We start from the raw sequence: 22,525 nt of genomic DNA, 5'->3' as shown, positions 1-22,525 counted from the left end.
TCGATTAGCTGCAACGGCTCGCCTCTCACCATGTCTGTTAAGGGTCGCAGGTTCTCCCGCTTGTCCCAGCTACGCTGGGCGCCAGTTGCGGTAGCTGGAGCCCAACTCAGGCAGCCTCACACAGGGCAGCCGCTGCTGCAGCACAAGCAAGCTATCAGGCTGCAACAAGGCTTTTACCCTCAGTCAGATTCTGCTGTCTGTGCTGCTTCTCCTTCCTCCAGAGGTCAGGTCAGGTCAGGTCAGGTCAGGTCAGGTCAGACCACTCCCCCTCCATCCAACCCCCTCTCCCACACTCCTCAGGGCTATTTAACTACTTCACGGGAACGAGCTACAGCTGCTCATCATCCACGTCCCTCAACCCACTGCCTTGGAGGCAAGGTCACAGCTGCATGTTATCAATGCTCATCAACCTTCTGCCTTCACTCCTCTGCACTCTTCTCCAAGAAATTCCAGGGAAGACAGTGACAGAAACCTGTGTTGGAACTAAGTGCCTGGTCAATGCCTCCAAGTAACAGCATCCGTGACATCCAGACAGACTGTGAAGGGACAGATGGATCCAAGAATTAAATTAGGGAATGAGGGAAGTAAAAGGCACAGAGAAACAGAGACCTCTGAGTTCTGGAGAGTGTATTGTGATGTACCCAATTTCTGGTTTTGTGGCTCAGAAAGAACGGAGCCCAGGTTTTGTCGCAGCAGTTATATGGCTGCAAAGGGAAGGCGAGAGCCAGCAACAGAACTCCTTCCTGGCACCTTCTGTGTGGGAGCAGCGGCCAGGCGTTTTCAGTTTCGGAGCAGGGCTCCGTGAGAGTGACAAAGTGAGGGGACTGTTTTGTGGCCGAGAAGGAAAACCATGACACCACCATACAGGAAGCAATTCCATTTTAATAGTCTCCAGAGTGCCACGGTTCGAAAGGAAGAACAATAGGGTAAGAGCACGAATATGCAGCCAATACCGACAGAAGCAGCGTTGGGAAGCTTCTCAATGTTGCTTTTTGGTATTTCACGGGGAAAAACATTGAGCCTAATATTTCTCATCTGTAGAGTTCTTGGGGGCTTTGGGGAGAAGGAAACTGACACTAGGTTGTCTGAGAATCACAGTTTACAGTTACTCATTGTCTTCTGGTCTCACAGGATGAGGCAGAGGTATAATTGATTTCTTCTCTGTATCTCTGCAAAGAGCTTTCCTCGTATCTATGGCAAAAGAAAACAATGCTATTATAAAAGACAGTCATTGCACAAAGCCACATTAAGTGACTTCTCTATTACATTAAGATCATTTTTCAAGAAGATTTCCTAGAATCCTAGAATATCTTGAGTTGCAAGTGACCCATAAGGATCATCAAGTCCAACTCCATGCTCCTTGCGGGACTACCTGAAACTAAACCGTATGACTGAAAGCACCATCCAGATGCTCCCTAAGCTCCTGACAGGTTTGGTGCCCTGACTGAACGCCCTTTCAGTGGATAAGATTTTCCTAACGTCCACCCTGAACTTCCCCTGACGCAGCTTCATTCCGCTTCCTGCAATCAAGTCTCATAACTGATGTCCTCTTCAGCAGGAAAAGCTATCTAAAGCAGTATACAGGATCCCATTCATCAACGACTATCTGAACTTGTACAGGCCCAGGAACCCCCAACACAAGAACCTTTCCGTTCAACTTAAGGCACAACAACCACTTACCGTAAGCATCTTCATCTGGCTCTCCACTGCTAGCAGAGTAGCGCTCCGATACTGTCCGGTACACACGGGAGCCGAGCTGCTTAGACATATTTACTGCAACCCGATTTGATACGCTCACAAAGAGATCGACGAAAAATCCACCCTTTCTTTGGAAACATAAAACCAAAGAAAAACCACAGTAAGGAATAGCAGGTGCATGTATTGCTAAATAGCCCATAACTTGTAATCCGACCAAGAGCAGGTCTGACGATGTCATATGCTAATCAAACACCTTTCACATGGCAGTAACAGGTGCACTCCTTTCCCAAGGGACAAATCCGGTCTAAATTCAGATTTTATTCTATTTTTGTCACATCACCATTCTTTTATACCAGCCCGTGGGTTCAAAATTATGAACAGAAAGAACAGGGCAAGCTAAGCACTCACACAGGTCTCATATACACGTAAGAAATCTTTCATAAAAAAAACCAAAACAAACAAACCTAAAACTCCACGTTTTCAATTGCATTGGCTTAGGGACTGCCTCCTTCAATGTGTGTGGCAGGGGGCAGTGGCAGAACAGGTCACAAGGTTCAGTCACCTAACACAAGGCAGCCCTTCTCCTCACAAGGCAGATTCCTCAAAATGTGCAATTTTCCCATTTTACCGATTACAATGGGGTTGCCCTACCACCATGAGTTCAGGACATTTCCCTGTGGGTTCATTTGATGCTCAATTAAATTTTCAGCAAGTACAAGCAGCCAAGCATGACAAAAAGCAAGCTAAGGTACTGTCTGCCATACAGAATTGGTTCCAAGGCTGCCTGCAGGAACTGCAAAAAGCTCACGATCACTGAACAAGCACGCTGGAGACCCTACGGGAAAGTGTTGACCCTCCACGAAACTCTCTCGCTGTCAAGACAAGGACCTTTTTTTATACAGTATCTCTAGTGGAATTCAGGCTACACCCTACTCATTCTGGAAAGTTAGCTTTCATAGAAACCCTGAGATCTTACGCCGCCACACGGTATTTTTAGTCTTGTTCTCTAATTACAGGGAATCCTCAGCGAGTCAGAACACTACTTAAAGCAAGATTCTGGGTCTCTTCCATGCAAGTCAAATACCTAAGCCATGTCAGTTGAGAGGTTACTTCTAGAAGATTAAAGATAAGCATGGTACTCACTTTCCTGAAATTTCTCCCAGCAGTTCCATCAATTTAGCAGCCAAACCCAGCCGTTGAAATTCTGGTGCAACAGAGAGCGCAGCAACACGTCCAAGCCACTCTTCCCCAGCCACAGAGCCTTCCGCCTTACCCGGTACTGCGAACATACAGAGCATCAGAGCAGTAAGGAGCACCTTGGGAATAATGCACCACACGCAGCCACATGACTTTACAAAAAACCAAGCAGTCTACAAACAAACATTGCAATGATTGCGGTAAAGGCTTAAGCAGCGACTCTACGCTATTACTCAGTGATTCAGCAGCCACTAAGTTTCATTTTGATGCAGTATTACAGTTTTTTCTTCGTTAGTGTAAATAAATAAATGGATCTCCACAAATTCATTGTTTGAGGCGTGACTGCCAAATGTAAGCTTTAAGCAATTCTCTTGAGTCTTTAACTGAGTGGAATTCACGACCGAAGGAATGGAGGGCTAGAAGCCCAAAACCCACTCACCATCCCAGCAATTACTGAAGACCTTTCGTGACTATGGGGCAATAGAGCTTGGGAAGCTTTGCCAATGTGGCAAGAGAAAGCAAAGGCCCTGGAAACACTGGACGTTGAAGGAAAAATAAAAAATAAAAGCAGGGATGGGTATATGTGCTTCATAGTTCCTCTCCTTTCTACACAGAGCCAAGCTACTGTTAGCTCATTCATGAACATGCAGACTTCCACAGGGCACTCTTATAAACATCAGGCACTGCTAAATGAGCAGCTGATGCGGTGGGTACAGAGAAACCTTCCCTACAGCAAATGCTTTAAGCTTTACCGTTAAACACTTCATTTCCTGGGTCCCCACAAAGACTTCCATTCTGTGCCCACCTTCCCAAACCCCCCAAAAGAAGGGGAATAAAAAGAACTGGAAGGAACAAATACATATACACACACACACACACGTAAAAACATGGCGAATCTCTGTAATTAAAAAAGTTAGGAAAGGATGCAATCATCCAAGTAATGAGGAGTTAACTGATCCGCTGCATCGGACAGTCTTGTCAAACTCATGCTGGTGAAACCGAGCTCATACCAGCCGGTTTACTGAAACACTTGTCTTAGCATACATATACTTGAATCAAAATGACATTCGGCTATAGGGTGAGTGCAAGAAAATACACTTTTGCATGCTACAGCAAGAGACCTGCAAAGGGCCACGGTATAATACGCTTCAAAAGAGTCTGTGGTACAAGAAATTCAGCCCCATGGGCTGTTGGCTCAAACACGCTGGTGGAACGCTCTGTGTAACTGGCCATACGCACGGTTTACACGGGGTTTTGTACGCAATGCGCATGTTTAACTAGGTATTTATGGTTTAAGACTTGTTTTAGCTCCTAAGGCAGGCAGCCAGCAAAGATGTTTTCAAGAGTTAACAAGGAACAGAAATTAAAGGAGTTGCTGGTTTTCAGAAGCTGACTCATCATTGTTTTGAAAAATGGCACCATGTGGATCACTGTTAATGCGCTTGTAGACAAAGCGAAAGACCTTGGGTTGCGGGCGGCTGTGCAACTGTCTTAATCTTCTGAGGGTAGGTACCTTCTGTCAGTTGCTGCCGGGTGTCATCAACAAAAAGAAACAGGCTGTATTCTTCTGGATCGTCCACTCCATAAACTTTTCAGCACAAAGCTGACATACATCTGCGGTAGTGATACAGGGTCTTACTAGTAAGGTCTTCCCTGTACATGCACCGTTAACTTCCTGGAATGCAACACGAAGGCAGTTCTGTAGAATGAGAAAACAGACATCAGAAACAAAACCTCCAAACCTCATCCTCTGAAAACAGGAAGCTCAGCAACAAACAGCAAGCCTCGCTATGTTCTAGTTGTGAAACACGCACCAGTGATTACTGTACATTACAGCCACCTTGTGACTTGATGTTGGTGGTAAGACTGTGGCAGGCATAACAGAAATTCATAAGCTGACACCCTCCTTTCCTTGGCTCACATTCTAACCCTGCAACTACGAACAAACAGATAGCAGTCTTAAAGCCCCATTGAAAACGCCAGTGGTTTTAACGGGACTTGGTGTTTGGCCTTACTAGGAAACTAAATGCTGTGAAGCAAAATAAACATCAGAGGCAGCACACCCAAGAGATGATGCTGCAACTGCTGGGTCAATACTATTGAAGAGAAGCTTCAGACAATATGTTCATCAGAAGGAAAAAGAAAAAAACCCAACCCTCTGCCAGCAACACACAAGGGTGTTGATCCACAGGTTGCTGCACGATAAACCATTCACACTCTTTATGCTGCAGCACGCAAAAGGCAATCCATTTTCATGCAGGACATTTTCATCACGTTAACCGATGGCAACTTGGTGTCTGAGCCTGATGTAACCAAATTTCATCTAACAGGGAGGCAGAAAGAAAATTTACTCTGCAACATTAAAGCAAATCCGTATGATCATGAGGCAAAAGCTGGATCTTTTTTCTCTGCTGAAATTCACACATGTGCACAACTGATAACATAGATGAATTCTAAACAAGCCCTACAAGGAAACGCAGTTCTACCTTTCAAAAAGTATTTAAAAAGTAAAATAACAAGCAACTGGAAAAAAAACCACCCAACCACAAAACACTTTTGGACACATGAGCAAAGCAGCCTGCCATCACGTGCTTTTTTGCAAAGAAACTAACTGCAATTAGAAACTAAAAGCAGTAAAATGAAAGGAGATGGAAAAAATGACAGTAAGAAAGACCTGTTTATTTACTGAGCTGGTACTTCTGTTTGTACGCTGAATAAATTAAGCATGCTAAATCACAATGGCAAAAATGTACATTTCCTAAGAACAAGCTGTTAAAAGCTAAGACTGAGAAGAATGCTCCTATGACTTCAGTTCCAAAGAGCACTCTGGGTTTTTAATAAACTTTTGATAGCTTGCAGACTGAAACACTGGAACTTTGCAACAGCTTTTAAACCATTAGGACTGAGCAGAACTAATCCGTTTTTGTTAGCCGGTGTGAAGACAAATAAAATAAATACATAAAATCAAATCAGCTCTAAATAAGGCAAAGCACACTACAGTTTCAATTTCGAACGTAGTTAACACACAGAAGACCTGTTTTTCGATGCTTCTAGATGGACAGGATTGCTTCAAGGAGAGGCTGAAGTTTGTGCAAATGCCTGTAACTCATATAGTAAGTATCAAGATTCTTTATGCAGTATCAGCAAGTTGTATTTCATCATCATCAAAATACCGGATTTTTTGCTTTTCCATCCTTTTGAGGGAGGGAGGATGAAGGCCTTTCCAGGACCCAAAAGCTGGTGGTAAGGCTGTGAGACAGCACCACAGACATGTAGCAACCACACCCTGGTTCAATGTGGGGAAGATGAGTTGAGCTGAAGCTGTGTTACACATTCCTTGTAGGGAAGGTGCTTCGTTTCAGGACTGCAGATGTGGAGAAAGGAGATGGAAAACTGGCATTCTGGGCAGGCAGCAAAGTGCTTGAATTTGTGCCAAGCCTAGCCTGGAAGTGGAGCGACCTTACTGATTTGAGGCTCTCTTTCAAAGAGTCAACAAAGGAGCAGCCCTGGACACACCTGGTGCCAGCTCTTCCCGTGCTCCCCTGCATCTTCCAGCATGCAGCACAGCGTCCAGCTGTACAGGCAGCTTGGCTGAAGTTCAGTTGCTGAGGAAGAGAAGGTGAAACTGAATACAAGATCCTGCTGAAAAAATCTCCTGTCATTTAGTCATCCAGCAGAAATACAAAGGTGATTAATTTTCCTATTAAGTGTAATATTTTGCTAGAAAGAACAAAGACTCAAGCTACTTGAATGTGACACCTAACTACAGGTAAGCAGAATATAAAATGGATCCCAGTAAGATGGACTAGCTTTGTGCACTGGCCACAGTTTCAAATTTCTGTTCGTCAGCTCTCCTCTTCCTAAGAGAGGCAAATTGTGGGAGACTGCTGCTTTTCCCAGCTCCTTCCTGTTCAGTGATGTGCCGTGGCTGTTTGCACGGACACTGATAAAGCAGAAGGAGCCGCAAGTGAAAGGTTTAATTACCTCCTGATGACCCCGTACCTTCATTTATCAAGCTCTTAGCTACATCATAACTTATTGACGGTTGTCGTTAGCCTCTCCAGCAACTTTGCACTGTGGTATGAACTGTAAACAACAGGACACAAAGGAGTAAATCCTTTCTTCTCGATTCCAACATCCTCCTTGCTTCAGTTCGCAAACTGATGCATCTGGACAGACAACAGCATGCCTACCTATGTAACAATCTTTTCCTATATGAAAGGCATGCGGACTTGGTTTTAAAAGATAAAGTAATCCCGACTGTTTTGTTATTCTTCAGTTGGAGTTACTGCCCTACTCTGAAAGAGCAGTAAGAAATGGGAGGGGGGAGAAAAAAACCCACAAAACAAACCACAAACATGAAGACATCCACAGTATAGAACTCTACTCCTTGCTTAAACTTTCGAATTGTAGGCAAGCTTTTCTGCCAGGTCTCCCCTCTATTACCCACGGTAAGCCACCAATCGCTACTGGGGAGTTGTGCTGATTTATACCACTGGAAATCTGGGTTTGTTCTTTTTAACAGCAAAGCGTACAAAGCAGCTGAATCTAAAATACAATTTGGTCTGTCCTCGCTCCGCACGACTTAAATACAAAGGACAGTGGGAAAGCTCCATTATTTAGTGTTTCCTTTATACCATCATAACCACACTCTGTTATGAAGTGGAAAGACTTTGAAACAGAGGCAAATTTACCAGCCATCTTCTCAGCACTGCTTCACACCACTCGTGGCCCCAAGGAAATCATTATGAATCATACTTCTCAAATGGAGATTTCCAACACAACAACCATCCCCTGGGGGGGGTTCTCTTCAGCCTGAAGCTCTACCTGAAAATCATCAACCGAAGGCATTGTTCTGTTAGTTGTCCTCCTCTTGTGCCATTGCCGGAGAGTATCTCTAGCTTCTGAACTCAGCAGCTGGGCAGCCTGGTCTTCCTGGAAGTGCTTGATCAGCAAAAGTGCTCCATAAGCACCTATAGCCTCCTGGGAAGGACAGCAGGGGAAGAACAATTCAGAGTGGTCACAAACACCACGCCAGTTCCAACTGGTCACAGTCAAAAGTACAAACGATTTCTGGGGTTTTTTTAATAAATAGACGCACACATACACGAAAGTCACTGCATTCTATGGCCAAAATATTTATACGTAAAGAAAAACAGCTTACTGGCCTGCAAAATACTGGACGGTGTGTTCTCAGCTGCTAAGAGGCATGCAGTGGTTGCCTGGGCTCCATATTACCAAGGGGTGCAATAGTATCTACCTCTGGGTCCGCTAGCGCTGGGGGTGGCCGGTTATTTAAAGGACCAGTGTCACTCCTTTACTCCTGAGTGTTTTTACAAAGGTGGAACATGAGTTTTCTTCTAAACAGTTTCCAAGCAGCCATTTGTTTTCTTCCTGAGCTTCAAGCGGGTATCAAACAAACACAGCTGTTTAAACGACATAAAAGACCATCTACCACTGCTCAGGAACTTAAAAGTGACTCCCTTAGCGGCAACAAAGCAATGACCGAGTGTGTGATTTGTACCTGGAAGCATCCCAAAGGTTTTGCTTTTGTTCTTAAAAGGCAGGCTGTGTTTGTTCACCTAGGTCCAACACTACGTCCAACTAGTTCGGGAGGCAGCGTGTACAGCTCTCCAGACTTCACCTTTATTACATGAGTGGAGAACAAAGTACAGCCACAACAGAGTTGCCGATGTACAAAAGGAGCTGCAGGTCACAAAGGAAAAGGACTCTCAACAGGGGCAACAGTCCTCAGCAACCAGGAGAAACAAAAGACAGGCTATCATTTATTTCTCTTGCTCTTTAAGTAAACTATTTGAGTGGGAGCGTTCAATCAAGAGGCAGCACGGTCTATTTGTGGAGTCATTCAGAGATGCAGTCTATGCTCACAGTAGTTCTTTCTGTATTACCGACAGCATCCTCTCGCTTTCAGCTCTGTGACGAGGTCAATACGTGGAAGACACGCAAGACCCACCAGACAACCTGGACAATACATTTACCTTTGAACCACACAACCCCAAAGCACTAAACAATTTTTCCTGCACCGTACAGTTTAACCAGTGCCACAGACAGGGCCAGCCAATAGATGAACGACTTCTGCTACATTAAAAACGACACGACTTAACAGCCCAGTAAATATTTCTGCCTTTCAAGCGTGTCGATGATCTCCAGCTTCACATCTCAAGTATTTTCTGTCCTAGGATTCCCGAACGATGCACTCCGCACACAAAGCAGGGAACAGACCAGTACTGAACCGGAGGAAACCCGACACAATTCTGTCACGCGTATCGGCATGTAAAAGGATACAGCAATTTCAGCAACCCAAGAGATGGCAGAAATGGGACATATACACCTATACTTAAAACTCACAGCTCAGCTTGGTCACAAGAACCTTTGAAACTTCCTCATAAACTGATAGATTCTGGGGCCTACCAAGGGCTGGCAGAATACCTCTTTGTTAAAACCACCACCGTGAAAACAAAGGAGGGAGATTTCCTTGCCTCGAGCGGACTTCAGCCATCGTTCAAGAGTGCCTTAAGAAACATATTCCTAGGCCTCATAAAAATACTCTGTGAGAAGCAAGTATCGGGCATAAACCAGGATCATTAAGGGGGGCAACATTCTCAAAAGCACTTTCCCCAGAGGGGCAGAGAACTCCCCCAGAAGTTTTTACAAAGCACCTAACCCGGGTCCCACTCCAGGTCTCACCACTCAGTTGAACGCTGCAGACCCATACATACTCTCGGGACATTTTCAGGCACAGGAGGATAACCACAGCTGGCACCTGCACAGCCTGTGTTTGCTTGCTAAGTCAGGACGCCTCCTCCTTCTTGGCGGAAAACAACACACTCCCTCCTAAGGCAGCATATACGTCGGTAGATTCCCAGGTCACTTGGGGCTGTAACTCTGCAAGCTAACCAGCCCTCCCTTATTCTAAGGTGGAAACAATTAAGAGGTTCTCTTGTTACACTACCGACATCACCGACTACATGACTCCGTCAAAAGGGTTTCTACTCAAACGAGGTGAGGAAGAATCCCCCTTCCCCAGCCCTTCACACAGTTCTAATAGAAATAAGTCGATTACCTTCTCCATGCAGCAAAGATGGATCCAGCAATTCCACCATGTGTTCAGTTTCAGTATCCAGCTCCAGCATATCACCCTGGGCCAGCACATATGTCAACACAGGCAAGAAGTCATCAGCTCCATACAGCCTCCCTGGGTCAAAGAGAACACAGGCAGCGATAGACAAATCACACCCTTTGACCAGTTCCGGTGTTTGAAAGGAAAGCGTTATTTTGCTGCCTTTACTGACCAGTACGTTTGTATTACTCTAGAGCCTCTCGTTACAGATGTGCAGCAAAGAGAACAGCATCTGCCACTTGGTGGGCAGCGTCCAGCTTCATCCTGTACTTCTAACGAGCACAAATTGGATGATGCAGACCTTGAGGCACGCAAGGGAATTTAAAGACTGGGCTCACCTTGGCGTCAGCTCAACTGGTGAACTCACAAGAGGCAGCCATGCCAGTCTGGCCTGACCTCCACCCGCACTTCTGTCAGTGGCTAAGAGAAAATCAATGGGCATTTTCTTTATACATGCACGGATGACGTCCCCTTTCTGGAAGGATCCAGCCACAAGTACCAGTTCCTGAGTCCGAAACCCAGCAGAGAAGCCTGCATATAAAAGCCTATTAGATTTTACATGAAAACTCTGCACATTTCCTTCACGGAGCATGGTTAAAAACACCAGTGAGCAAAGCCTCACGTAACTCCCAACTAGCTGGTGAAGCATCATCGGTAACGACAGCACGCAACACACAGAGGCTCTGCTGTACCTAGGTCTGTATGCGTTCCTCTTACTTTTACCGCATTTAAACTTTCTCTTTAGAAAACGCTATGTGGCTAGATCTCTGGGGCTGGCCAAACTGTCCTCATTGCAGAAGCGGTGCGATGGTCACTTGAAACATCAGGATCGGGAGCCAATTTAAACTGTGGCGAAACTCCAGAGGACTGAAGGGCTGATACTGAAAGTCAGACCAGCTAAGACGTACCCTCCAGGTATCGCACTGTTATCTGGCTGAGATTACAGGACAAAGCAGGTACTGGAAACAGGTGCTGGCTCGACGCGACGCCACGTTTTAAAACTCTACACGACAAAGCAAGACAACCCAATTTGCTGCATCTTAGCCCAAGCCCCTCAGTACAGTGGTTCACCAGAAGCCTCTCAGTACTTTTCTTTTGCGTGTTGGGAATACCTTACTCAATGTGATAATACAGTATGGAGAAAAAAACAAAGTTTACATCACTTTGGGCAAAGATTCCTATATCCATTTTAAAATGCAGGATTTTGCACAGAAATAAACCAGGTCTAAGCTCCTGCCCAAATCTTGCCAAAGTGCTTGGGGGTCTTTTACAGCCTCAAGCTTTCACCATTCACCTCAAATCTCAAAAGAAAGCAAGCATCCTGATCGGCACAGAGCCCAGCTGCAGATTCAGCGCTTGAAAGAAAACTGCCAACCACCTGCAGCAGCTTATACTTTCTTAGAGAAAAAAAAAATCTTCCACTACCACCAGCATTGCTTCACCTTAGCTCGTGACCTACCACAGCAGTGTATGATAAGACATCAGGCAACAGAGCTGCACCTATGAATTCATACTGTCCAGCACAGCGTTTTAACTGTGCCACTGACTAATCAAGCGGGTCTTAACTGGTCTGTGGTTCCATTTCACCATCTAGGTTTCAAGGTCACTTTGGGACTCCTGCTACAGTGTAGAAATAGATGTTATTTCTCTTGCAAAAACACAAAGAAATTGTCCAACGAGAACATTCAGAGGCACAGCAAACCCAAAACACTGCATCAGGGGCTGCTTTCCCCCAGCCATTGACACAGAGCCCTTGTAATTGTCATATTGCACACACACTGCTGAATTACTGCAGCTAGATACTGGGTGTATCCTTTATTACGATTTCCAGGAAAACACTAATTCAGAACCAGTGTCAAATTCTAGGCTTACAGGACAGCCTTTCTGACAGCCAAATTCAAATGCCTACACTCAAGCAAAGCTGGTGGCTGGGGGGGGGTGTGTGTTTAAGCTGCTTCACAACTCTGCTTCACACTGAATGTGTAAGATGTGCTGCCAGATGCAGAGAGATCAGGAAGGAAGCAGAGAGGAAGAATCCCTCTCAAAAGGGCAAGGAGATGCTACAAGAGCTCCAGGCGAAGGAGACAAAGCTGCAGAATCAGGTGGTCTCATTTCCTCCACCAAAACACAACCCCAGGTTTAGAAAAACAATGACCTTGAACCACAAGAAGCACCATACCCGAGTTATTCTCCATAACAGTATAAATCAATTTGCAAACTCTCAGCAGCAGTACGACTTTCTTTTCAGGCGAATACATTTTCTGCGGGGTCACAAACTTTCAACCTCCACGTAGTCTGGTGTTGGAACAAACACGCCCAGTTCCTGAGGATTCCTCTGCCGCACCACCTGAAGGTTTTCCTTCGGTTGTTTCCAAGAACCATCTGCAGTATGAAACTCTTTCAACATCGCTTCAATATGGCTCTTCAACGGCTTCAGAATGCACTTATGCATGGCCTTCTCCAGGACAACACCTGCAATGGGAAAACACAAGTTGAGCTGTCTTCCTCCTCTAGAGCAGAGCCAGCAGTAACATAACCACTCCCAAGAGACAGTGCAGAGCAAGACCTACTTGCTAAGGCTTAGTTATTATAGAAGCTGAGTCTCCAGATGTTTGTCAACAAGAAAATAAAAGGCAGAACAGAATCTGTATTCCATTTTCATTTCTGACAACGTGGGAAGTACAAAAAAACCCACAAAGGCAGACTACAGATTGTCACAACAACAACAACAACAACAACAACAAAAGAAAAAAAAACCCAAAACAAAGCAGCAAGCAGGCAGCAGCTCCAGTTAACTTTTTCTTCTGTTGGCCAGAAGTGCCCCAGTTTTATTTTACTTTGAGCTTAGACTTTAATTCTGAAACTTGAAGCATAACACAGTCAGAACCCTAACTTTTGTCTGCTTTGGCATCTTTTTTTGCATGGTTTCCATCAGAAACTCTAACTCACCCAAGGTCTCGTAAAACTTGGCTCAGCTTTAAGATCTTTATGATGCTGGACAGATTACGGGCACTAAACTATAAATGAAGACCAAGCTGTGTTTATCCAGCTTCAGATTTCATCATGCAAGCTTATATACAGCTCTGTCATCAAGTCTGAAGTTCTTTGTTTGGCAGTAGTGTGCACATGGCACAGTAACCTCTCAGTTGTTTTTCTTTTATTCTTGTTTTACTCCAGGTTTTCTTTAACAGTCAGTCTCCATTTCCAAGGTACAGAACACATCAACAGAGAAAGCTCTTTGGTAAAGCCTTCCTTTGAAAACCTTTATAAGTGAATTTCCTCTTCCACTCAGCCTCCCTACGACAACATAGCTTACATTAATAATTAGCTTATATCCATTATTTGTACTGCAGCGAACCGCCACAAGCACAATAGAACCCAAGGACCCTTCAGCCTGGCCACAGCACAAACACCCTGGCAATGGGGCAGGACCAGAGCCCAGACTAGGCAGATGTATTAGGGGAGCACAGGGACCGAGAGGAGAAAGAGGAGAGGCCGTGTCGCTACTAGATCACACATTTGTACAGGCTAACAGTGGACATCCCTGCTGCTAGTGGCAACTCAAAGTTTCGTTAAACCTCATGCCCTTTCCAGGTTCTTTCCCTGTTCTTACATGTTTCTCCTAGACCAGTCTCTTTTTTTTCTCCCCCCGGCCTGCCCTTTTTGGGGGTGTTTTTTTTAGAAATGTCAGGCTCTTCCTAAGGCTTGCGATTTACACACACACACGCTCCCCTCCAAATAAACATTACCTACTACTTTTGTTTTCTTGCTTTTGCTTTATGTTTTCATTTATTTTATCCCTGTGTTCAACCAATTTTCCTTTTGTGCCTTCAGACTGCTCCTTCTCATACAAACACGCCCTTCACACACTCCTCACCTTACGGTGTCTTTGCTTCACATGTAGCATTTATTCTGTACTTGTCCGGCACACAATTCCCCAATGTCCAACCCTACTGAGGGCTCCCACCTCCCCTGCCCCAATTCTGCTGGGGCTTTGGTAGCTTCTCTTGCTATTTTCCCCTTCCGAGGTCCTGACGGAGGTGGCAAAGCCATGTCTGCTTCATTCCCAGACGCTTCAAACACATCTAGGTGCTCTCTCATGGAGCCTGCAAAAAGGTGGAAAGAGTGAATGTGAGGAGCAGCACTTGCCCTCTGATCTTCTCTTTGTCTATAGCCACCAGTAAAGGCATAACCAGTCTGACACATGGTCTTGATGGCCTGTCACACAGCATGAAGGGCAGATCTAGCTTCCCACCAGACCAGAGCCACCAATTATACATAACAAGTGGCAACATTTCAAATGACTGATCTTGGTAGAACCACACAATCACCATTGACAGCACTACCAAACCCAGCCAGGAAAGCAGAAGCTTCACCCTTCTGCACAGTGACAGAAACTGCCTCTCCCTGCTACCAGAGCCATCCTCAGGGCTCACAGGGCAGAAATATTTTTCCACCAAGAAAAATGCACAAGTCTCACCCATTGGTATGTTAGCTAGCGGAATTTCTAGAGCAGGAGTCCTCAAACTACGGCCCGCAGGCCAGATACAGCCCCCCAGAGTCCTCAGTCCGGCCCCCGGTATTTACAGAAACATGCCCCCCCGCCCAGGGTTGGGGGGGGAACCAAGCAGCCGCAGAATCTGCCTGCCACTTCATCTGCACGCCAGCCCCCTGTTTAAAAAAGTTTCAGGACCCCTCTTCTAGAGGGTACACATAGCTCCTTGATAGCTTCACTGATTTTTATTTTATATTCTTTTTTTTTACAGTTCAGCTTGCTTCCTTTATTTATACTGCCTGTTCAGTTTTTTTTAAAAAGTGAAAACGTGAATGCTTTTGTAACTTCTGGAGAAAGGCTAACATGTGGCAGTGGCACTACAGTCAGAATTCAAGTACCAAAACCACGGCAAAGCTGTGCCTTGCCAAGTGACTTCCAAAGCAGGCTCTCGAGCCTGTCAACAAGACAGTCAAGTCTGGAGTCCCAAGGGAACTCTGCGCCAGCTCTGGCAGTGCGACTGAGCTCTCTGACCAAGTACACTGCCGTCCAGAAATGTAAGGGGGCTGAAACCTCAGGCTCATTTACAAACTAGAAAAATGACGCTACCTGACTGGACGCGCTGGTTCAAGCGCCCAGCAGGCCCGGCTGCGTAACCACGAGGCACCAGCAATTCCTCGCGCTTGCCCTTTGTAATACTTTGTACAGAAAGACAGCAGCCGCGGGGGCGGGGGGGAATTTCCGCCGCCGGCTTTCTTTTTCGTCGTGCCCGCTCGCAGGGGCTGAAGAGGCTCCGGAGCCGCCCCCCTGCGCCAGCGTTACCGCAGGCCCCAGGGCAGCCCCTGCGGCCCCAGCCCGCTGCCACGGCCCCGGCCGGCGGCTGGGGGAAAGACAAAGCCCCGCGCAGAGCTGCGGCGGCTGCGGCGGCTGCCCGGGCACCCGGAGGCGGCGGGGGGGCGGCAGGGCGCCGCGGGCCGACCCCCCTCCCGGGCCCCGCCGCCGCTCCTCGCCTCCTCGCTGAGGCAGCGGCGCAGCTCCGAGTGAAAAAAAGGCAGCACCGCGAGCAGCCCGCTGAGCACCGCCACTGCCGGGGAGACGAGAACCGCCGGCAGCCCCGCCGCGCCCGGGCCGTCCTCCCGCCCCAGCCCGCCCGCCGCCGGCACCAGGCGCTCCCTGCCGCGGCCGAGCGCCGGCCCGCCACGTCCCCCCCGGCCGGCCGCTGCCCGACGGGGAGGCCCGAGCCCGCCCGCTCACCCAGCGCGCCGCCGCACGGCCCGGCCCGAAAGCCTTCCAGGCTCCCGGGGAAGCCCCGCACCGCCGCAGCCGCGCCGGGGCGCCGCGTGGCCGGAAATTAAACCCGCCTTCCGGGGCCGGGCCGGGCCCGCCGCCGGCCACGGGCATGCCCACGGCCCCGGGGGGGGTTGCCCCTGTGGGCCCTGCCGCCCTCCCCCCCCGCTATAGCCCCTGTCTTGCCCCTCCAGCCCCCTGCCCCTCCCGGCCCCCCTCTGCCCACACCCGCACCCCCATCCCTCCCCAAAACTGTGCCTGCCCGGAGAGCCCCCCCCCGCTCACTCCGTGCGCCCCCCCCCCGTGTCCCCCGCCCCCCTGCCTCCTCCGACCACCTGCCCCCCCCGCGCCCCCCTGCACCCCCGCCCCCCTGCCCCCTCAGCCTTTACAGCCCCGGTTTGCTCCCTCATAGCCCCTGCAGCCCCTCCTAACCCCTATAGCCCCCATCCTGTCCCCCCCGCCCCCTCACCACTTGCCTGCTCCAGGGGGGTGGGGCAGCCCCCCCGGGCTGTTTGCTGCTGGGGAGGCACCGGGGGGGACAGCTCGCACGCCCCCCCCCCCGCTTGGGGTGTGTGTGTCAGTGCCGCCCCCGGCCCCCTTACCGTGTCCGCCGTCCTGGGCCCCCCCTTGCCTGGGGAGGGGGCTCGACCTGGGCCCTCTGTGGACCCACCAGCAGGAACTGGGAGTATAGAGGAACGGGCTGGGGGCACAGTCACCTCCTCTGGGCCATGGCCGCTCTGACAGGGCTCTTCCCAAAGCAGCCAACTCTGTTCCTTGTGCCGACCAGGAGTCTCCCTTTTCCCCCAGCTCCGTCACAATGTACACTTTTCCAGCTGATGTCTCAAAAATCTCATCGGTTTTGATGATTGAGGGGTGGTGCAAACATCTCAAAGCCTCCATTTCCCGTCAGGCACAGGGGACGCTCACCTGAGAGCAGCTCCTGGCTGCACTGTGAGAGGGGGGCGAGGCCCGACAGGAGGCCTCATAGCCCTGGGCACAGGATCCCTCTGAATTCAGCTGTTCCATTGCCTCAGGCAGCCAACACAGAAAATGGTGCCGCCGGGCATGCAGTGCCACGGTTTGAAACTCCAGTGCCAAGCCAGAAGGGGGGAAACTGTCAACCCGCTTGGTCCTTGATGTCAGAAAGCGCTTCCTTGCCTAGTTTCTTACCCGTTGCAACTCTCAGCTACACCACATGCTTGAGGTTTTTCTAGGCTTCTCTCCGGGAAGGAAAAGGATGCCCAACTGCATGCATGCGTGTAATCACTAGAGCGTTTTGGAGTTTAAACTGTGAAAAATTACGTTTCAAAAGAGAATCACAATGACACCCATTACCACCCAAGGTTCATGCCAGATGTTCTCCATAAAGGAGGACAGAGAAAGGTGTGGCTATATTGCCCACAGAACGCCAGAATCATTTCAGCTAGCAGGCACCCTGGAAGGTCTCCCATGCCTCCTCCTGTTCTAAACAGCCACAGTGAAGGAAAGGCTCCACGGAAGGAAAATCCTTCTCTCGTCACAGCTAGGGGTGCCACCGAGGCACTTCCTGGGTCCCAGTGTTACAGAAAGAAGTCTGAAGCACTCTCCTCCAGAACTGATTCTCGTCTAAGAACAGCCAAAGGTCAGGGAAATGCACAAGTGGAAAGATGCCTGAGACAGAGACATAAATGCACATACACGTAACAGTTTACTCTGAGGTTTGCTTCCTCAGGCAGCAATGTTCAAGTATCCTCATCAGTCTTCCTCCCCACCTTTATCCAGTCTTCCCTATTTCTGTTTCAAACGTCTGTAAAAACCTCTTTCAGTTTATTCTGAGAGGTTTGTTGTGCACCTCATTTCGTTCGTAGCATGGTCCTGCTGCCCTGCTAATATGGCAAAATGTCAAGAACCAACTCTAGACGGAGCCCCCAGACGTCTGGCCAACAGCTAAACTACCGAAGGCCTGGCTTTTCTCACCAAAACAGCTACTCTCAGGACAAGGTCTTAAAAACGGAGGGCTTTAAAAACAAGTGGCTCATGTAGGTGCTCCTACGCCCCCCTGCCATGGGCAGGTTCCTCGTGAGACCAAGGTGCTGCGGGGTGGTGCGGTGCAAGCATTAGTTAAACCAGACCAAGTTTACGATGCAAAGGAAATGGTCAAAGTCCTCGGTTTGAATGGCAGAGAGGCACCTGGAAGTCAGCTAGAGGCAAGTTCCGGCCAGAGTGCCGGCTTGCTGCCAGCACCAGCCCAGGGCTCTCCCGAGCAAGTGCCAGGACACCCTGAGGACAGAGGCTGACTCAAATAACAGGCCCTGGGAGCAAGGGCAGCAGAGGCCCCAGCTGGTCAGCAGCTGGAGCGCCAGAGGCACGGGCAGAGGCCCAAGGCGTGGGCTCTGCTTGGCATGGAGAAGAAGGAGCACAGGGGCTCTCCAGCTCTGCCTGCCGGCATGGGCCTTGCCTGCACACGTCTTTCTCCCAGGATGGACCAGGCACAGGCAACCACTGGCGGAACGTGCTCAGCTTTTATTGCTCTCAGAACGTGCCCAGGGTGGAGCAGAGTCTGGCACCACAACGTCCTCATGGCAGCTGAACGTGTTGGGCGCCGTCCATGCACCCATGCCTCGCGTGCCTCCCTGTGCCACACCCTCTGGGTACCGCACAGGATCAGGGCCAGCTGCCATCTCTGGGGACCCCTCTGCCAGCACGGCGCTGCTGCTCTTGCTGTGGCCTGATGCAAGAAGGGCAGAAAGCCTTGCGCAGAGCCCTGAGCGCCCTGCGGAGGAGGGAGGGCCGTCGCCGTCGAGCTGGGGCATGCGGGAGGGCAGCCATGCCTGTGGAAGGAAGACAAGTGTAGGCAGGGGGCTGGGCAGGTACCGGGCAAGATCCTGCCTGCTCCCCGCCACCGAGAGCTTTCCCCAGGGAGTGGTGGCCAGGGAACGGCCAGCCCCCATGCACGCAGTCCTTCTGCTTTGGCCTGGGTGCACATTGCCGGGACGGCTGGGCTAAGCCTTCCCTTGCCGGGCCAGCGCTACACTCGGGGATGTACCTGGCTCATCCTCGGGCTCATCCCTGGGCTTGGAGCAGGGCCACGTGTTATCGCTCTGCTCAGGGGCTGGCTGCCCCTCCTGGAAACCACCACGGGGGTCCTGGAATGAGGGGTGGGCCATAATGCTGTGGATGGCGACGTCTTCCCCTTGGCACAGCTCTTTGCCACCGTCGTCGTCTTCCCGCTTGTCCTCCTCTATGGCTGAGTGCCCTGGCTGCTCCTATGAAAACATTAACAGCCAAAGGAGATCCAAGCATCCGTTATTGGCTACCGGGGGAAACACAGGGGCTTAGGGACATGCTTTAGTGGTAGACTACGCAGTGCCATGTGTCGGGTTGGTTAGGTTTATGGTCCCTGCAGCCAGAGGAGGGCTGTGCGTCACCTCTGTGCTGGGAAGCCACATGCACGTGGAGAGCAAGAGCACAGGCAGGGGATGGAGGGGATGTCAGCGGGCTGACACGGACAGCACCAGCCATCTCCCTGCTGCACATGGCCTGGACACTGCACCTGCCGGCCGTAGCTCGTGGTGCTCAGTGCTGGTCACGCGCCCCTGGCTCACCTGGTGCCAAGAGTCCCAGGACAAGGGAGACCCCGGGGCATCTGTTTCATCTTCTACTGCTGGCTCAAGGTGGGGTGCAGCAGCATCATGCAGAGAGATCTGAGGCAGCAATGAAGCCAGATCTTCCTCGTGCGCTGCTGGGGAGAAAATGGCTGTGCTGGCCTCTCCTTGATGGTCTCCAGACACGGCAGAAGCCGTGTGTTCTCCATCCTCACATTCTGCTGGCACTAGAGTGGCTGAGTTGGGCTCTCTCTGACGCTCTCCAGGCAAGGAAGACTCACTGTCCTGAGATGCTGCAGGTGTTGCTGCAGTCACCACATGCATGGTTTGTGCTGGGTCCCGCTGTTCTACCAGCTGCCTGTTGGGTCTCTGAATCGCTGTCACAGCCTTGTGCAGGATCTCACTCACGTCCCACTGGTCTGTGTCCTGCAGAGGTGCGGCGCAGGCTGCGGGGCTGTGTGGAGCAGCCGCCTGGCTCTCTGCCTGTGCTGCTGTGGGCTGCTCACTGAGGAGAGGAGATTCCTGTGCCTTTGCCACCTCTTTTCCTATGAGAGTTAGAGGTGCACAGTGCCCCTCTTCCTCAGGAGCGGTTGCCAGGGAAAGAGCTGCTGGCTCAGCATCCATGGGTTCCTCCGGGACAGGGAACATGCTCTGCAGGTCTCTAGCTGTGTCTCCTGCTGCCCCTCTGCCTACACTGCTCAGCCAGCAGGGTCCATCCTGGGGAACAGCGTGGGGGTCCTGGAAGAACTCCAGGAATGAGGGGTTGACCCAGATGCTGTGGTAGATGATGTTCTTATCTTGGGACAGCTCTTTATCATCGTCATCTTCCCAATTGTCCTCCTCAGACATGAACCCTGGCGCATCCTATAAAAACATTAACAGCCAAAGGAGATCTAAGCATCCGTTATTGGCTACCGGGGAAAGACAGGCGCTTAGGGACATGCTTTAGTGGTAGACTACGCAGTGCCATGTGTCGGGTTGGTTAGGTTTATGGTCCCTGCAGCCAGAGGAGGGCTGTGCGTCACCTCTGTGCTGGGAGGCCACTTGCATGGGGAGAAGAAGAGCACAGGCAGGAGATGGAGGGGATGTCAGCGGGCTGACACGGACAGCACCAGCCATCTCCCTGCCGCACACACCCTGGACACTATACGTGCCTACAGGACCTTGTGATGGCCCGTGCCCGACATGCACTCCAGGCTCACCTGGTGCCAAGACTCTGCAGACAAGGGAGAATCCATGTAACCTCTTTTATCTTCCCCTGCTCGGTCAAGGTGGGGTATGGCAGCATCATCCAGAGAGATCTGAGGCAGCAACGAAGCCAGATCTTCCTCGTGCGCTGCTGGGGAGAAAATGGCTGTGCTGGCCTCTCCTTGATGGTCTCCAGACATGGCAGAAGCCATGTGTTCCCCATCCTCACATTCCTCTTGCACGAGAGAGGCTGTGCTGGCCTCTCCTTGATGGTCTCCAGACATGGCAGAAGCCATGTGTTCCCCATCCTCACATTCCTCTTGCACGAGAGAGGCTGTGCTGGCCTCTCCTGGAGGCTTTCCAGGCAAGGAAGACTCGCTGTCCTGAGTTGCTGAAGGTGGTCTTGGTGCCATCACCACATGCACGTTTTGTGCTGGGTCCCGCTGTTCTGCCAGTTGCTGACCGAGTCCCTGGATCGCAGCCACAGCCTCGTTCAGGACCCCACTCATTTTACACTGGTCTGTGTCCTGCAGAGCCATGTTGTAGGCTGCGGGGCTGTGTGGGGCAGCCGCCTGGCTCTCTGCCTGTGCTGCTGTGGGCTGCTCACTGAGGAGAGCAGAATCGGGTGCATTCATTGACTCTTGTGCTATGGGAGCTAGATGTGCGCAGTGCCCCTCTTCCTCAGAAGGTGTGGCCAGGGCAGCAGCTGCTGGCTCAACTTCCACGGGTTCCCCTTGCATAGCTGAAATGCTCTGTAGGTTGCCAGCTGCGTCTGCTGCTGCCCCTCTGCCTACACTGCTCAGCCAGCAGGGCCCATCCTGGGGACCAGCGTGGGGGTCCTGGAAGAACTCCAGGAATGAGGGGTTGACCCAGATGCTGTGAATGGTGATGCCCTCTTCTTGGGGCAGCTCATTGTCTCTGTCTTCTCCCCAGTCTTTTTCCTTTGGCAGGGACCCCGGGCTGTTCCGTGGCCTTGCTGCCCTTGCCCAGTTCTTCTTGGGGACACGAGCTGCTGCGCTTGCATGACTGCCTGTCCTGCTGGGCTGGGCTTTCTGATCCTCCGTCTTCACTGACGGCATGGCCACATGCTCCTGAAGAGCCTTGTAGTGCTCCCGCAGCGATTTGCCTTTGCACTTGTTTTTGGTGAGCGTCACCTGTGTTTTGAGATCGCGCTCTTCCGCTTGTCCCTGCTGCCCTGAAGCCACATCCCGCCTGCCCAGGGAAGCTGGCACAGAAACCCTGCCAGCAGCACCGGTGCTTTTACGTGCATGAGGATCAGGCACGTGCTGACCTGCAGGGGCCTTGCCACTGTGGGCCACCCGGACCTCCTCTGATCTTGCCATCTTCGCCGCACCCAGCCTGTGTTCCCAGTGCCACTGTGCCGCTGTCTGCTGGCTGGGTCGGTGGCTCCCAGTGAAAACCTTGTCCGGGTCCGTACTCAAAAGGCACCTCTTTGTCTCCCTCCCAGCTGCGGCATTGGCTGCAGGGCTGTGTGGGGCATGCCTCCTGCTCTGCGCACTGGTGGCTTTCCCCTGCTCACCAGGGATGCCCCAAGTAGATGGGACAAGCTGTCGGTGTCTGCTGGTTGCAGTGCTGCTGGCCTTTCCCCTGCCCTGGGCAGAAGCTGCAGAGGCTGCTGCTGGCAGAGGCGGGAGCTTGCAGCAAGTGCTGGCAGCTCCTGGTGCCCGAGCTGCGTGCACCTTCTGTGGTGCTGCTGCCTGCCTTGCTGGCAGACGGGCTGTCTCCTCCCGCCTCACCCTGCTGGAGGGCATTGCCACCCTGCACGCCGGGCTGTCCGTCTGCAAGAGAAGGCGAGGAGAGAGGCTGCGTGACTGTGGCCCTTCGCCCGTGCCCCCGTGTCCCAGCTGGAAAAGCCCCTGTGCCGGCTCCCCTGCCAGCCCCCAGGGCAGCACTCGGCCCCACAGGGAGTTGCCGCTC

The 22,525-nt window shown here is 50.8% G+C and overlaps 1 protein-coding gene and 1 long non-coding RNA gene across 2 annotated transcripts; both read right to left on the bottom strand.

Moving 5' to 3' along the window:
• Nucleotides 1-2,160: 2,160 nt before the first annotated feature.
• Nucleotides 2,161-7,736, bottom strand: LOC130143344 (uncharacterized). Its single transcript, XR_008819713.1, has 3 exons — nt 6,226-7,736; nt 4,409-4,819; nt 2,161-2,977 (listed from the first exon to the last, which is right to left on the bottom strand). It is a non-coding gene; the product is annotated as an uncharacterized LOC130143344 (long non-coding RNA).
• A 682-nt stretch (nt 7,737-8,418) lies between these two features.
• LOC130143404 (uncharacterized) lies at nt 8,419-21,930 on the bottom strand. The gene is given in 9 exon segments (XM_056326089.1): nt 8,419-8,601; nt 9,980-10,111; nt 12,216-12,317; nt 12,320-12,508; nt 15,783-15,878; nt 18,841-19,060; nt 20,093-20,263; nt 21,658-21,782; nt 21,879-21,930. Coding segments are annotated over 9 exon segments (1,215 nt in total). The 3' UTR covers nt 8,419-8,473.
• Nucleotides 21,931-22,525: the final 595 nt, after the last annotated feature.

Source organism: Falco biarmicus, unplaced genomic scaffold (assembly GCF_023638135.1).
Source record: "Falco biarmicus isolate bFalBia1 unplaced genomic scaffold, bFalBia1.pri scaffold_27, whole genome shotgun sequence".
Lineage (NCBI taxonomy): Eukaryota > Metazoa > Chordata > Aves > Falconiformes > Falconidae > Falco > Falco biarmicus.
Note: the sequence above shows the minus strand (reverse complement) of the source record. Positions and strands in the feature narration are given on the sequence as shown.